The sequence below is a fragment of the Alosa sapidissima genome, chromosome 13, assembly GCF_018492685.1.
Source record: "Alosa sapidissima isolate fAloSap1 chromosome 13, fAloSap1.pri, whole genome shotgun sequence".
NCBI lineage: Eukaryota > Metazoa > Chordata > Actinopteri > Clupeiformes > Clupeidae > Alosa > Alosa sapidissima.
In genome coordinates this window covers 20,735,656-20,751,777 of record NC_055969.1, presented here as the reverse complement: position 1 = coordinate 20,751,777, position 16,122 = coordinate 20,735,656, and the positions used below count along the sequence as shown (strand labels likewise).

General features: G+C 44.0%; 3 protein-coding genes across 3 annotated transcripts; 1 reads left to right on the top strand and 2 right to left on the bottom strand.

Moving 5' to 3' along the window:
- Positions 1–2,454: 2,454 nt before the first annotated feature.
- On the bottom strand, positions 2,455–5,243 carry purbb (purine-rich element binding protein Bb). Its single transcript, XM_042058801.1, has one exon. The coding sequence runs from the start codon at positions 5,128–5,130 to the stop codon at positions 4,234–4,236; it is 897 nt and encodes a 298-aa protein (XP_041914735.1). The 5' UTR covers positions 5,131–5,243; the 3' UTR covers positions 2,455–4,233.
- A 1,611-nt stretch (positions 5,244–6,854) lies between these two features.
- Positions 6,855–9,280, top strand: LOC121679786 (histone H2A.V). Its single transcript, XM_042058818.1, has 5 exons — positions 6,855–7,010; positions 7,906–7,983; positions 8,130–8,243; positions 8,509–8,638; positions 8,832–9,280. Exons 1-5 carry the CDS (start codon positions 7,008–7,010, stop codon positions 8,891–8,893), a joined length of 387 nt encoding a protein of 128 aa, XP_041914752.1. The 5' UTR covers positions 6,855–7,007; the 3' UTR covers positions 8,894–9,280.
- Positions 9,281–13,942: 4,662 nt separating this feature from the next.
- On the bottom strand, positions 13,943–15,302 carry ved (ventrally expressed dharma/bozozok antagonist). The gene is made up of 3 exons (XM_042059935.1): positions 15,032–15,302; positions 14,538–14,791; positions 13,943–14,287 (listed from the first exon to the last, which is right to left on the bottom strand). Exons 1-3 carry the CDS (start codon positions 15,300–15,302, stop codon positions 13,943–13,945), a joined length of 870 nt encoding a protein of 289 aa, XP_041915869.1.
- Positions 15,303–16,122: the final 820 nt, after the last annotated feature.

The window sequence follows — 16,122 nt, the reverse complement described above, 5'->3', positions numbered from 1 at the left end:
CATATGTGTGTGTCCACTACACACCGTCCCAACACTGCCCATCTGTCACTGATCACAAACTCGACCGCCATAGCGGCAATGATACGGCGGACACAGAACGTGATCTGACCGGGTCCGTCAAAGTGCGCACTGACACTCTGGAGCCTCACCGCTCACCCGCATGTTGGTTCTCGGGCACAGCTCTGAGAGGTCACAGAGGTCAAGTCCAGCTCGACCGTGCTGCAACAAGACGCAACACTACGCACACAGTCCAGCAAGTCCCCATGGCAGAGGTTACCATGGCAGTGACCCCGTCACAGGCACCACCCTGACTTAACACCCCAGAGCGCGTGAGTGCAGTGTTAGAATGCAAGCTACAGACTCTGTAGGATATTACATTGTGAATCTTTAAAAGAACATCAGCACTCAAAAACTTATTTCAGGAGTTTTCATATAGTTTCGTGTTTGCGATCACCCTCACCCCAACACACACACACACACAAACAGGTCCCAGGACACCGTGAGCTACGAGAGTGCGTGTGTACGTGTGACTATGTGCAGGTCAGGGTTAGTCTACTGCAGACCCAGGTGCAGTCCCTCCTACCCATCGACCCTTTTTAGAACTCCAAAGGTCCACGAGGCGGTCAGTGGAGCAGCTGAAAAGAGGGTGTGTTTGAGAGGGGGGGTAGGCCTTCCACTTACCCACCCCCACAAACACACCCTCCTGTGTGTAGGAGTCTGTGAATGTGCATGTATGAGTGCGTAAAGGGATGTGGGGGGGGGCATGGAAGGCTGTGTATGTGTGAGAAAGAGTGAGCAAGTGTATGTGCAAGGGGGGTTAGGAAAGGGCCGTGTGTGTGATTGAGAGGGTGTGTGTGTGTGTGTGTGTGTGTGTGCGTAGGAAGGTAGGGAACTAAAGGAATGTCCTGGCAACAGCTGCTCCTGCTGCGTCACACTTTTAGTTGGCTCCCGTCTCTCCGTGCTGCCAACTATGAGCCCTGTGCCCTCGTCTGGAGTAATCTGTGCTCGCCACCTTGCCTCCCTCTGCCCTGGCCCCGTGCCACACCAGCAACGGTGGATTTATCCCCGTGATTGTGACAACAAACAGAAGCCTAGGTAGAGGCGCAAGATATCTTTCACGCTCACTTTACAATCAATAACACCAGACCTCTGTCAAATTTCCCAAATAACAATGTTAGGCAGCTGTACAAGACCACAGTGAATTGCTGTTTTTTTTTTCCTGTCACGCAATAATATTTGTTATCGGTAACCAAAATGAACTGCTTTCTACTAATCACAGGTACATAGTTAACAAGTGCTTAGCTAATAAGCATTTATGAAATTCAACAGATTTCCAAATGTATAGAGCTTGAGCATTAGTACAGATTCCCAACTCCAAGTGCTGCCTGCTTTGCGTCGGTCCACAGCCGTGACTAAGGCAAATCTGCCTCTGTCACATGTGCACTTAGTGTAGGCCCTGGTGTAATTAGGTTTTTGCAAGGGTGGTGGCGTTGTGTGTGTGTGCGCGCATGTGAGCATGTGGCAGCCTCGACAATCAGGCCCTTGTGTCTCTCAGCGGTCAGAGGCAGCCGTCAGCCCTCGGCACAGCTGAAGCTCCTGAGTTTCCCGGGGGGAGGAATGCCGGCCCTGCTGCGGGCCTGGACGTTAAAATAGCCCTGCTGCAAAGTCAGCTCACACACACACACACACACACACACACAGCACCAGTACCGCTGCGCGGCCTGCACAGCTGCCGCCATTGTAGATTTAGAGCGAATCCTCCTCGCTGCAGCTCAGCCGATTGGGCGAGATGGCACTGCCGGTGTGATCGCCGAATACGGCTCACCGGCTGCTGCTCCTGTCTGAGCTCTGCAAACTCTGGGAGGCATCAGGCTTTATAGCACAAGACCAGCTCAAACACTCTCCCTGTGTGTGAGTTTTTGACTGTGTGTTAGGAAAAAGGTTTTTTGTTTGCTTTAAATAGTCTAGAAGATCATAGAATTACAGCAACTAACACACACACACACGCTTAAAAGTGAAACAGCTGCCACTGAACAAGACAACGGAGGTTTGCAAAGCTCTACTAAATGGCAACACCCAGTGAAGAACTGGCCCAGTAGGTGTGTTCACATTGCACTAGATTTGACTAGTTATTCCTGTCAACTTGTTAACCCTATATAAAGTGCAGTAATGAAGTGTGTGTGTGTGTGTTTCCCTGTGTTACCAGTCTGTCTTAACTCTTTTCAACTAGCCTAAACGTTAAGAGGAAGCCAACCTCCCTTAACTGCTGCCACGGAACGACATTGAGACAAGTGACCACCACAGGACAAAGGTATTACATAGATGTCTTTCTATTTTGCTTGCTTGCCCATCAAACCTATATAGTCTTATTCCCTGGGATTAGAGCGAAATAAACAAATATAGAAATGAATTCTTCTGATAATTCAATAAATTAAAACAGAAGACAACTCCAAATGAGGGACAGAGATGCACATTTTTAGAAAAAACAAATTACTCACATGGTTGTGACATGGGTCCCATCTGTTAGATAGTGTGCTAAATAAAATGTTGTCTATACTTTCAGAGAAACACATTAACCAGTACATTGTCAACATATATTGTGAGGAAGAGAAAATGGGAATTTTTTATACAGTCAAGATACATTGCATTTTATATTTTCTTTACTTAGATGCGTTCTTCCACTTTCTATAGGAAAACAACCAAAAAGGAAAAAAGGAAAAAATATCTGCCCAATGCTTCTCCCCAGCTTTGCTTTATGAAATCAGCCTAATATGGCTTTATAATTCTGTCATTCATATAGATATATTCTATTTAAGTAATTAAAAATATGCTGGTTTGTTCCGTTTTTTTTCTTTCATAAAGTATAATCTGCAAATATAAGTTTTCTTACAAAAGAAAAGAAACCATTCATGCGATTCAGTCCATTAATGACCAGGAGTGTGTTGAGGCCTGTGCATGGACCGGCCACTGGAGAGAGCTACCTCTACTTCTTGGAGAATTAGAGTGACGTGTGTTACCTCACAGTCAAGGTCCTATGTTGTTGATGCTTTAGTCTCCGTGACGGGTAGAGAGTAACTCTCTCTTTGTCAGTCCATGAGAACTCCAGACAGCAGACTGTGTCATTCTTCAGCTGATAACTTTTGAGAGTCCTGGCATTCTGCATTGATCACAGCAAGATCGTCTATTTGGACCAATGGCACGTCTCCCCATTCAGGAAGCTGGACGTTGGTCGGGCAGACGGCTTCTTGGCAGGGGGGGCGTGGAAGACAGCTGGACTTGCACGCAACATTTCATTTGATGCAGTTATATTGTTAATCCATTCTGCTAATATATTCCTCTGATCTTATGCTATGTTGTCAAAAAAATAAGTGTCCCAATTGTGTTTACAAATTCTGAACCAATGCTTTGCAAATGTAAGAGGCTAGGCTGATTTATGGGAGTAAGATCAGTCAGCAGCTTTGGTGACAGACTTCTACCATGTATGGAGGCTGTCATCTAAAGTAGCAATGTTTCAGCCATTGCAGGCTTGCTCAGCTCAAAAAAGCTTGCTCACTCACTGTGGGCCTTATGAAAATGGCTAAAGATCTTGACATCATATTGCAAAAGCCAACCTTATCATTTCTACACACCTTGAAGCCAAATAAACACCCCACAGATAGACACAAGAGTGCTCTGGACCCCTTGGATCTAGTTTTTTAACGTAAAGGGCCCAGGCACAAGAGAGACGTTGACAGAGCTACAACTGGAGCACCTCTCCCATCTTTAGCTAAACAGCAACAATACACATAAGCAAATGCATGGGGGTTGAGGGGTAGGGGGCATTTTTTTTTCTTAATATAAATGTTACAATCTGATATTATAAAGATTTGTTTGTCATCATAATCTGACAGTATAAAGATTTTTGTCCTCTAAGGAAGAAGAGTTGCTGGTTTAGGAGAATGCCATGTTATCATAGGCCTTTATAACAAATCATACTTTTTCTTGTCTTATAAGACGTTCCTGTCGTGCACTTTTTGCCCATGGCTTTTACTATAATTGTGACCCCCAAACAACCCTCGTTACAAACAAAAAAACTTCGGATCTTACACATCTATAATTCTGTCAAATGTATATTACGCCACAATATTTTAGTATAAGTTCGATTCGTCATGCACTTTGTAAATCTGTCATGTCTGCGTACTGCATCATTATTCATCTGCAGATCTCACGTCAGCTGGACAGCGTTGAGGGGGTTCAGTCGTCCTCCACATCTTCGCCCTCCGACTCTTCCCTCCTCTCGTACATTTTATCCCGTTGTCTCTCCTGGATTTCTTTCATCTCCTCTGCATACCGACTGAATGCTCCACCGAACTTACTCCAGGCCTTAAATGGGATAGTTATAGAGTTCCTGTAGCTTGGTTTGACTTCGCTAACTCTCAGGAACACTCCGTATTTGTTGGACCCGACGTCAAAGAAGAAGCGCTTGGAGTCCACCATGATGGATGTTCCCTCGGGAAGCTCGCCGTAACCCCCCGCTGCTGTGCCACCGGTCAGTTCCTCGTCGTCTCCACCGTAATCATCTATAAGCTTGGCAAGGGCGTCTCTGAACTCTATTAAGCCCTGGGCCGGGAGCGCGATGGTTTGGCCTGCCTGCATTCCGCCCCCAGGGCCTCCAACTCCGAAGCCGGGCCCACGGTTGACGGTCTGTCGGATTCGGAGGAACCTCCCCCGTTGATTCTCCTTCAGATCGAGGTAGTATTTTCGGTTTTCTCTGACTAAGAATTCGCTCTTTAAGGCTCGTCTAGGCCCACCGTCATCTCCACCGGATGACTGCGCGATTTGCTCAGGGCTGCTGGGCCCAAGTTGGGCGTAGTGCTCAATGAAATCCCCTAAGTAGTCGCGAAACTCGGCCGCAACTGACATGGAGAGTGTCAGGCGACTTTTGGAGCCCCCGGCCCCGACCTCCGCTATCTTGATGAACCTGCCCTTCGAATTCTGCTTGACGTCTAGGTAGAACCGCTTGTTTTGAATGTCAAGCCTCTTCGAAGCAAGTTCCTGGGTCTCCTGCTCCCGTTGGAAGTGCTGAAACCCGCTGCCTCCTCCACCTCCGCTGCTACCACCGCGCTCGCTCCCACTGTCTCCATCCGCCATCTTCACCGCCACCAGCCCACTTCGTTCTCTCTCCTGCGTATCTTACGCGCAGCATACAGTGAACACCCTTCTCAGCGATACTGCAGGGACTCATTTACTTCAGTCACATTGGCCTGACTTCTGCCAATTACAACTGTGGAATCACTTTACGTACTCCAATTGGCCAATTTATTTTTCAATCATTTATTTGAGGCGGGATCCTAACATATTACTGGCCAGAAACTGTATCCGCTGCATAACCGTCATTTCCTCTCTGTTTTTTTCTCTTGTAATGGTGTACTCATAGACAGTAAAGTAGTAAAGTGTACTTCCATAATCACGATGCCCTTATCCACTGACCTGGGGTCAGTGACATTCATACCCTAGCCTACTGCGGCTAAACCCTCACAAATTAATAAGCACGTTCTTACTGTTTTTGTTTGTTTGTTTGTTTTACATTTCAGATAGGTAGCTGTTTGCTGCATCGAAGACTCGACTCTTCATTGATAAACACTGAAATGATAATGGTGTATTGCTTTGTCATATGCGTTCAGTTTGTAACACTAGCTGAAAAGTGAGGCACTCAAAGCCCAACTAAAATCCTTGTTATGACCGCAGACCACCAAGGGTTAAAACGAGCTGAAATAAAGTTGACATATAATCCTACCCAATTTACATGACAGGTCATTCATGGAATTGTAGGCTATACCCACGTTTCATTAGATAACGACCTAACAACAGCTATGGCAAAATATTTGTGGTCACACTCAAAACAATCGGACTATGCAGTAGCCTGATGCATCATCCGGAATGTTGACACGTCAAATGTTTTTTTATGCTTTCACACTATGGAACTTTTGTTAATTAAGTTTACAAATGTTGCAATCTTTTACATGCGCGTGGCGCGGTCCAATCAGGACTGGGTGCGCCTGAAGCCTCAGTGCCTCTATGCCATTAGTTTAACGCGGTTTACAAAATACTATTCACAGTTCATTATTAATTACTGTGCCCCATTGCCTGTAGTTGGAGACCGCTGCATTTAAGTTAATGTGTATAGCTCTATCTATCAACATCAGCTGCAGACCACAGATAATAGGCTATTATGCAAAGATACATAGCCTTTGTAAATTACTGAGAGACGAAATTCCTCCCCTTTATTTGCAGATATTAGGCTACATAGTTTGCGAACATGACAATACATTAGTCCGTTTAAAGATAATCTAGAGCTACAACAGAAAAAGCAATATATGCATAAAAAAAGCTTTTTGACTCCCCAGTCCAATTAGTGTTTCAAAATATGATTTAATTTCCTTGGATCAGCCTATATTCTATAGATAGGGAGGTGGATAGATCCGCAGGACATTACACCTTTTATTAGCATCTATGAGTAAAAAGATAAAAGGTGAAAAATGAAAAAGATGAAAGATAATAAAGTAGATGTAGGCCCTGTCTCTTACATAGGTCTGGCTCCCTCTAAAGGCAGCTACGTGTATTACGACACTGAATGGTTTTTATGAAGCCTAGGGAGGCTACTTGAATTAAGAATTCTGTGCGAGGCTTACTTTATGTGTAACGCTTAATGTGAACAATGATGTATTTACAGCTTTAGGTTTTAAATGGACTCAATCGTGGTTGATAACTGCTTGCGCGCAATGAACGCCTAATCTTATTGGACATGCAGGAGCGCGTGCGCACTTGGTTGGAACAGCCGTTGAGATCAGTACAAACAATGTTGCTATTGGCTTAAGAAATATTCAAAACAGTATGGGCGGCTGCTATTGGCTCTTTCTCGAGCTCACGAGAATCAATTCTTTCATACAGGTTTGCATGAGCGAAGAAGCTTTATTGTTTCCCTCCGCCTCAAATTCAGCAGGGTAACTGGACATTTAAGCGGTGCTATGGTAAGGCTGCATAAATATTTTTTTTGTCAGAATATTCTATTACTCTAGCTTTACTTGATTTATTTTTAAATGGTGAACGATTGCTAATCACAGTACATGCTTAACGTTAACGTTAGTTCTTTAGTTTGGCAAGTATTATGTATCCAGTTGGCTTGCTGGAAAGAGCGCCAATCGTGTGACAAACGAACGAACACACGCTTTATAGAGTGAACATTTAATATATATATATATATATATATTTGTTTAGCGGGTCCTACAAAAACCTTTCTCGATATAACCACTTATATTTGAGGTAACGTTAGTAGCATTTAGCTGATGTTAACGTTAGGTTTGAAGTTCCATACCTTGGTGTAACGTTAACGTTCGCCAGTACTTAACGTTAACGTAACTAAGCTAAGTTGCCAGTGAACTAGTTAGTTATACTAACATTGCCAGTTACCGGTGGCTTATTATGGACTCTTAAACTATGTCCATTTTAATGCACGTCTGCACAGTTTCATTAAGATACCTTGGATGCGGAAATCCGTGTTCACGAAGAATGATTCATTTCACGTCGTTTTTCATCCATACGATTGTCCAAGTTGCAGAGACAGACCTCGTTGTCTGTTTGCAAACAAGCAGGATGGAAATTCTGTCACAGCGGTGCCGTTAGAGTTGCCACCTTGGTAATTAACCAGATAGACTTCTAACCGTACGGGGATAATGTATGCGAGACTTTTCCTTAGGGGGTTAATACATTCTCTAATTTCTATCAACATCTGTTCTTTGCCTGCTTTTGCAATAGGAGATCCACATGACGTGGTGCTTTCTGCAGGACGTTCTCAGTTTAATAATGGCAAAAAACAAAAAGGATTTGTTGAGCAACGTACCTAATTAACTTATCTTTTTTAAACAGGCTGGAGGAAAAGCTGGAAAAGACAGTGGGAAAGCCAAGGCCAAGGCAGTATCCCGCTCCCAAAGGGCTGGACTTCAGGTACAGCCAGTAAATGGATTTATTTCTGCAATTTAAATGTTATGGGCAAATGCTTACATAATTTTAACCAGAATAACATCTTATATCTTACTGTGTACTAATTCTGGAATGTTCAATAATATGTCTCAATGTGCCATATTCTATAGTTCCCAGTGGGGCGTATCCACAGGCACTTGAAGACACGCACAACAAGCCATGGACGTGTTGGAGCCACAGCAGCTGTGTACAGTGCTGCCATCCTGGAGTACCTGACTGCCGAGGTAAGACATTTGCACCACAGGTTTGTGGTGAAATGTGGTTAAGGACCAGCAGAAGGCAGCCTTGAAATATATTTAAATTTACCACAAATAATCCCAGAGATTACGGTTGCATTTTCAAGTATGGAGACATAGTTTGCAAAAATCATCTGGTAAAGCTCAGGTTATTAGTAGACTGAGCCAATGTGTGTTGTGGCGCTGTAGTGAAGCCTGCAAATTATGGAAGAATCCTGCAGGTGGCTCACTAAGTCTGGACTGCACTTTTCAGGTGCTGGAGTTGGCTGGCAATGCCTCCAAGGATTTGAAGGTGAAGCGTATCACGCCTCGCCACTTGCAGCTTGCCATCAGAGGGGACGAGGAGCTTGACTCGCTCATCAAAGCCACCATCGCTGGAGGCGGTCAGTTTCATTTTTACTTTTATCTCAAAAGATTTACTCTTTTTTTAATCATTTCTGTTTTTATGCAGTGATGAGTGGATCCTCAATGAATTAAGAACTGTTTTTTTGTTGTATGTGTGTGTACACCTTTTGTGCTTTCCTTTCTCCTTACCTCTCTCATCCTGTCATTTTGTTTTTTTATTCTAAACTGCAGGTGTGATTCCACACATCCACAAATCCCTGATTGGGAAGAAGGGACAACAGAAGACAGCATAGAGGACTCTGACGTTACCTGTGTGTGTATAGAAGAGGGCATAGAGGACAGTGATATTACGCGTGTGTGTATAGAGGACGGCAATCAGCATGACATTCTGTTTCTGATTATTTTGTAATTGTAGTTAAACATAAGCCTGTACGTGAATTAATTTTTAGTCCTACAACTAAAAGTTTGTTTTCCAATTGAGATTTTCATTGAGGTTTGCTTTTAGTCCAGGACTATGCTTGATACATGTGTGGGAAACTGTCCTGAATTGTTCAGGTAGACCTGAATTTGTTTTTTCTTGTTTTTTTCTTTTTTTTTTTTTTTTTCCTTTTTTTTTTTTTTTTTAACCAATACTTTTTTTGATGTTTTAGTTAAAAAAAAAAAAAAATACTTGTTCTATATCCTCTCAGATTGTTTACGGAATGCAAACCAGATCATTTGTCAAGGATCACTTTCATGGACATTGGCTGTCATACCTTAAAAAGAACTGTTTTATACATAAAATGTTTTAAATGTCTTTTTAAAAAAAAATGTCTCGGGTTTTTTTTAGCTGTTCATTTTTCCATGTTTAGATGGAGACCGATATGCATGCAAACAGTGTGATTGAATGAGAATTGGCATTTTGGTTAATTTGATCCCCAAGTGAGGTAATTTTAAAATATAAGGTCCTATGATCATATGTGATTTAAATGGGTTGAATGCAGAAAGCTGTAATCGGCCCTTAGTATATTCCAAGTGGCTCTTTGTATAGAGCTTTTTAAAATTCTGCAATTGTACACAAATCTTTAGAGGTGGTTGATGTTATTTGCATCTTGTGATTATTGCCCATGGCTAGTCTATGGAGGCATTATATGGGCTCTGTGCACTAACTAGGGTTGAAATCGGCAAAGCAGTTTCCTGTTTGTTAACATGGCTATCAACAAGTACCTGAAGAGGAGTGTTTCAGTTGTACCAAAATGTGTGCTCACCAAAAATCCTTCCCTGCTTATTTTGTGCAACCACTGCACGTAGGCTGGTATTTTTAGGTAAAAAGTGGAAGCTAAATCGCGTTTATAGCGTCTTAAAGCCGAGCAGAGTGGCACACACCAGTGCTCCTTACGGCCACCTGCTGACATTGAGTCTCGCGTAGGCCTACATTGTGTTCTGTACATTTTGGTACAATTACTCCTCTTCAGGTGCTTGTTGACAGCCATGTCAACGAACAGCAAACTGTTTTTGCCGATTTCACCCCTAGCTAGGTGCACAGAGGTGGAGAGAAGGAAGAAGTACCGGCCTCATTCATTTCAGTGGCCCTTGGCTAGTCACTACTAATATCTTGTTTCCACCAAGCGGTACGGTACGCAGTTATTTGCATTTCCATGGGCAGAATTTGAGAAGTGTACCAAAACAACCGACCTTTACTGTTTCCTTTTGTGCCACCCTTCTGTTGGGCTACCAAGAATAATGGTCCGGTACCTAAAGAGTGGAGCTAGACTAAAGCAAGGGAATTGCATTATTATGTACTTAAATCATGTGGTCACTATAGCATATAGGCCATTTGAAATATGAGTTGTGCCAAAATGATCCCCTGCAGTTGTATGTGTCATGTCAATTGCAAATTTCTTCAAACGGGGTTCCCACGGGTCATGGAATTTCTGGAATATGGCGTTTTGATGAAGTCTATCCCAGACATGAAAAGTCGGAATTGTATCACATTTGGGGCAGTCATAGAATATCAGGACATTTTGTTGCAGCATGTTGAAACTTAGTTGGCATAATACATAAATACAAATATATTTCCACGCAGAATTGTTGTGGACCATCTGGTTATAGCTTTAATGCTCCCTTGAATGGCTGTGACTAGCCCAAAAATATTTATTCAATGCCCTTTTATTCATTTTCCGCTCTTAAAAAAAAAAAAATTTGAATGCCACCCGCTGCTTTGAAATCTTTGGTCAATGTATTGTACCAACATAGGTCATGGAATTTAACATGTAACTTAGAGGGGGTACCCTGTTTATACCTCAAACCAAACATTTAGTACTGAAGTCAAAAGTATTTCTGTTCTAGAAGATAATCAAGGCAAACACTGAGTCTTTGAAATGGATATTTATTCAGTGTCAGACTTGCAAATTGTAGGCTTTAAAAAAAAATTACAAAAAAATGGGCCGCTTACTGACTACCTAACTTTACTTTGTCATAATATCACTGTCCTTTATAATACAATGAGTTACCTCCAACCCCCACACAAACAGAAAAAGTGCAAAGCTAGTGTTTATAATTCGGTAAAAGAGCAATGATCTGATGGAGTTTATTGACTGATGTTCTCAAGGCCCATTTTCTTCCACACTCATTTGTGATATTCTCTGTGGATGCTAAATTCATTCTCTTGTGATGACTATATCAAATACCATTTTCAAAGTCAAAGTCAGCTTTATTGTCAATTTCTTCACATGTTCCAGACATACAAAGAGATCGAAATTACGTTTCTCACTATCCCACGGTGAAGACAAGACATATTTTACCAATTTAAGTCCACAGACAAACATAACATAAAAGGCTTGGGTAGTTCTGTTTGACCTAAGTAAGAAAGAAAGTGGCATAGTGGTGCAAGTTATGTAAGGGCAGCAGAAGTGTTGTGTTTTCAGGACAACAACAACAAGTTGTAAAGTGTGCAAGTGGAGTAGTGCAGGCGGCCATTGTGGGTCCAATGTCCAGGATGTTATGTAGCTGAGGGTGGAGGGGGGAGAGGAGGGAGAGAGTTCAGCATCCTTACAGCTTGGTGTATGAAGCTGTTGGTGAGTCTAGTAGTGCGGGAGCGCAGGCTTCTGTACCTCTTCCCAGAGGGCAGTAGATCAAACAGATTGTGAGCGGGGTGACTTGCATCACTCACAATTTTGGTCGCCTTGCGGGTGAGGTGGGTGGTGTAAATGTCCTTCAGGGAGGGGAGTGAAGCACCAATAATCCTTCCAGCTGTGTTCACTATGCGCTGCAGGGCTTTCCTGTTTTATTCAGTGCAGCTTCCGCCCCACACAGCGATACAGCTGGAGAGGATGCTCTCAATGGTGCCTCGGTAGAATGTGGTCATGATGGCTGGTGGAGCACTTGCTCGCCTGAGTTTCCGCAGGAAGAACAGGCGGCGCTGAGCTCTCTTCGCCAGTGATGCAGTGTTGGTGGTCCAGGAGAGGTCTTCGCTGATGTGCACCCCCAGGAATTTGGTGCTGCTCGCTCTCTCCACCACAGCACCGTCGATGGTCAGTGGCAGGTGTTGGGTGTGACCTCTCCGGAAGTCAACAACAATCTCTTTGGTCTTGCTGATGTTCAGCAGGAGGTTGTTGTCCCTGCACCACGTGGTCAGATGGTCGACCTCCAACCTGTATTGAGTCTCGTCGACCTTGGTGATGAGACCCACCAGAGTTGTGTCGTCAGCAAATTTCACTATGTGATTGTTGCTGTGGGTTGCAGTGCAGTCATGCGTCAGCAGGGTGAAGAGCAGCGGACTGAGCACGCAGCCTTGGGGGGCCCCTGTGCTCAGTGTGATGCTGCTTGAGGTATTGTTGCCAACACGTACTACTTGAGGCCTCTGACAGAGGAAGTCCAGTAGCCAGTTGCAGAGGTAGGTACTGAGTCCCAGTTTGTCAAGTTTGCAGATGAGTTGTTGTGGTATTATGGTGTTGAATGCAGAACTGAAGTCTATAAACAGCAATCTCACATATGAGTCTCTTTTTTCCAGGTGGGTGAGGGCTGGGTGGAGGGCAGAGCAGATTGCATCCTCTGTAGACCGCTTGGCTCGGTATGCAAACTGGAAGGGGTCCAGGGTGGGGGGGAGAATGGATTTGATATGTGACATGACAAGCCGCTCAAAGCACTTCATGATGATGGGTGTCAGTGCCACAGGGCGGTAGTCATTGAAGCAGGATGGAGCAGTTTTCTTCGGCACAGGTATGATGGTGGCAGCTTTGAAACATGATGGGACGATGGCTTGCTTCAGGGAAGTGTTAAAGATGTCTGTGAAGAAAGCTCCCCTGCGCAGTCCTTCAGCGCACAACATTTTGTGGAGAAGTGGCGCACACATCTAAAAAAAGTGTTTAAAAGTGCCAGACAAACATGTCAGAGCAAGAGGGAGAAGGTCTGAACATTGTATATGCTCCAAAAATATACTTTATCTCTAAAAAACAAGTTTTTTAGACAAACGTTTGATTGCACAGGATCTTCTACGAAGACAGCTTGTACAGTGTGCAGACTTCCTTCCTCTCACTATATCAAATCCATACGGCACAGGAATAACTTACCAGTTGATTCAAAGGATATGAGCTGCTTTATGATGTGCAGTAATCAGATTACAGATAGAATGTAAAGTAACATTAGTGATTCCAGGCAAAGGACACAGATCTATTTGAGACATTCTGTCTCATAAGAACAATTGCGTCAATCAACAAGAACTATTTGAATCACTATTTCAATTTTAAACATTCAATTTATTCAATAAACATTCATCCAATACACAAAATCTTGTATATACATATTACAGAGATAGAATTTTACAAAATGTACATATTTTCTTCTTTAAATAAGTTGGTCACAGCATACAAAATCAACTTCAAATAGGACAGTATGTAATATTGCACTCCATCCTCTGTCATTTGGATTGGTGAGAGGCCACAAAAAGACCTCAGAAACAAAACGCATCACATCTTCAGGAGGAATTGGTGATAAAAACCATCTAAATCCCATCCATCTTTTCCCTAAGTGTTCTGTTTCCCCATCATCACTAGACTGAATAAATAACACAAAATATGTAAACTAAACCACAAAGCTCCAAGTATTGCATTGCATTGTGGGTAACCCCTACAGATTCTATGCATAGATGACACTCCAGGTTAGCCGCTGGCTCAAACAAACATCTTCACCATGCAGGAGTGGGACTGTGAGATGGGTTCCATGTGCTTTTCACCTACATTGCCTGCCTGCCTGCTACTTGCTGTTACCCAGAATCCACTTGTGTGTTGGTCCCCTCAAGGTAGACTTTTTCAGGTGCACCAGTAAGTTTAGTGTGGCGGAGAGCATGTCTTGCTGAAACCAGGCTAATACTGATGAGTGTAGGCCTGGTACGGCACCATCCTTGGGGTGCCCCCAGGGGCTACGGCCAGGGTCGACAGCCCACTGTACTGATAAAGGGCGTCCACGGGTAGGCTGTGCAGATGACCGCTCGCCGCAGGGTTGTAGTGGAGGCCGGAAGGGGTCATGTAGGCCGCAGAAGACTCCTGTGGGTGGTAGTAGTGGGTAGTGGGGTAAGGCGCCGGGCGGTAGCCCTGGAGCTCGGGGTACTGCATCAGGTGAGATGCCACCTTGGCCTGGCAGGCGTGTGCCAGCGCGTCCTGCACCGTCCGCTTCAGCTTCATCCTCCGGTTCTGGAACCAGTTCCTGATCTGAGAGGGAGAAAGACAGGAAAAGGAGAATTGAGTTCTACTGTGTAAACATTAGAATATATCACAGACTTCTTGATGTTTTAGACTCGTTATAAATCTTGAACTGATTTAAAATCTCATCGTCTCGAGGAGTTTTACATATTTAGCATTATTTCCTCACTGTTAGAAGAATAAAGAAGTAAAAATGTCTGAATATGTACAGTTATTGAGAGTTTGAGTATAATGTACAAAAGAAAAGGTATTTATTTACCTGCTTATCTGAGAGGTGGAGCCTCTTACAGAGCTCAGCTTTGTCCTGAGTGCCTAGGTAAGCGTTCCTTTTGAAGGCCTTCTCCAGGCTGTTGATCTGCTCTGCCGTGAAGGCCGTACGAGGCCTCCGGCCACTGGACGGTGACACTGCTGGCTGGGCGCTGTCCTTCATCCCACTGGGGGACAGCGATCGCCCACCTTCGCTCTCATAGCCAGACGTTTCTTCTTCCTCTGTGCTAAACCCTGTCTCTTGACCTGAGGGAATGACATGAATAATAGCAAAAAATGATCACACATCAGTTTGCAATAACAAAGTAATCTGATTGGGTGAGAAGCAATCCATGAGCGTTGATATCTATAAGTATATGGAAAACTATCTTTTTTAGAAATCTAATCACAGCTCAATCCCAAAATGTATTGATTTCAGCTCCACATCAACTCTGAAATTCTTAATATTTGAGTTAAAAGAGATTGAAGACTGTTTAAGAGCCTCACCTTGAACACATTGCTGAAGGTTCATTCTGACCTCCTGGTTCTGCTCGTTCTGTGTGGAGCCAGTGTGGTTCTCTTTGACGGCCTCCTGAGGTGGCCCCTGGACCGGCCTAAACTGCCTGTAGAACCCTGGGAGGCTCTCTGAGACGGTCCCGGAGGTGCTGGGCGTTTGCGGAACCCCCAGGGCTGCTGTGGAAACAGGAACAGCAGGCTGGTGGCTGTCCGTGATCTGGCTGCTCTGTGAGAGCCACTCTACTGAGAAGTGTCCCTTCATGGTGACTCCAGGCGCTTGTAAAATCCAACAACAGGCAGGGGGAAAAAAACACAACCAAAAAAAGTCCTGAGAAAGTTCTGCTCCAGTGCTATGTGTAGAATCCTTGGCAGAGAGCTGGTATCCGTAATGAGGGTCCTAATGTCGGTGCGATGCAGTAGTGGAGCAAACTCTACTGCTGGGACTCTTCAGTCTTGCTGCTTGTCTGCAGGCTTGTGGAGATGAGCTTGTGTGTGTGTCTACAGAGCACCAGCTGTAGTATTTATAGGGGTGACCCAGCTCATTTACAATTCACTTACCCAGAGATCAAAGGGAACATCCTCCTGCTCCCCTGCCCTCCCCTCAAGTTTTCACAAGTGCAGTAATTAAGACGTCTCAATCGGCCCTCAATGAGCCCATTAATTCTTGGCTCCAGCAAGTCTGGAGATGTCCCCCCCCCTGTCATCTCCTATCCATACTCACACTGTCTCTTATCCAGTATCTGGTGTGTCTGAGGCATTCGTGCATGTGTGTGCGTGTGTCTGTGTCTGTGTGTGTGTGTGTGTGTGTGTGTGTGTTTGTGTGTATGATTGTGTGTTTGTGTGTGTGTTTGTATGTGTCTCTGTGATTGTGTGTGTGTGTGTTTGTAAGTGTCTCTGTGAGTGTGTGTGTGTGTGTGTAAGATAGTTCTACTGTTCATTTGGGTGATGTTTCATGTATTGATCTACTTGAGTTCAACCCAATTTTAATAAAAACAGGCAAACCTTGAAAAGGTTTTACTAATACATTATCTGGATCATCATAAACAGAAAATATACTGATCCTCTCTGGTGTCTTGAGAAGA

What these genes read in the sequence shown, in the direction of transcription:
- LOC121679786 (XM_042058818.1), top strand. An exon ending in TGGAGTACCTGACTGCCGAG is followed by an intron (nt 8,244 to 8,508) that starts GTAAGACATTTG and finishes TGCACTTTTCAG; the next exon opens with GTGCTGGAGTTGGCTGGCAA. An exon ending in AGCCACCATCGCTGGAGGCG is followed by an intron (nt 8,639 to 8,831) that starts GTCAGTTTCATT and finishes TCTAAACTGCAG; the next exon opens with GTGTGATTCCACACATCCAC.
- ved (XM_042059935.1), bottom strand. Translation starts at nt 15,302, where the DNA reads ATGAAGGGACACTTCTCAGTAGAGTGGCTCTCACAGAGCAGCCAGATC. An exon ending in CCTTCAGCAATGTGTTCAAG is followed by an intron (nt 14,792 to 15,031) that starts GTGAGGCTCTTA and finishes TCATTCCCTCAG; the next exon opens with GTCAAGAGACAGGGTTTAGC. An exon ending in TCCACCTCTCAGATAAGCAG is followed by an intron (nt 14,288 to 14,537) that starts GTAAATAAATAC and finishes TCTCCCTCTCAG; the next exon opens with ATCAGGAACTGGTTCCAGAA.
- purbb (XM_042058801.1), bottom strand. Translation starts at nt 5,130, where the DNA reads ATGGCGGATGGAGACAGTGGGAGCGAGCGCGGTGGTAGCAGCGGAGGT.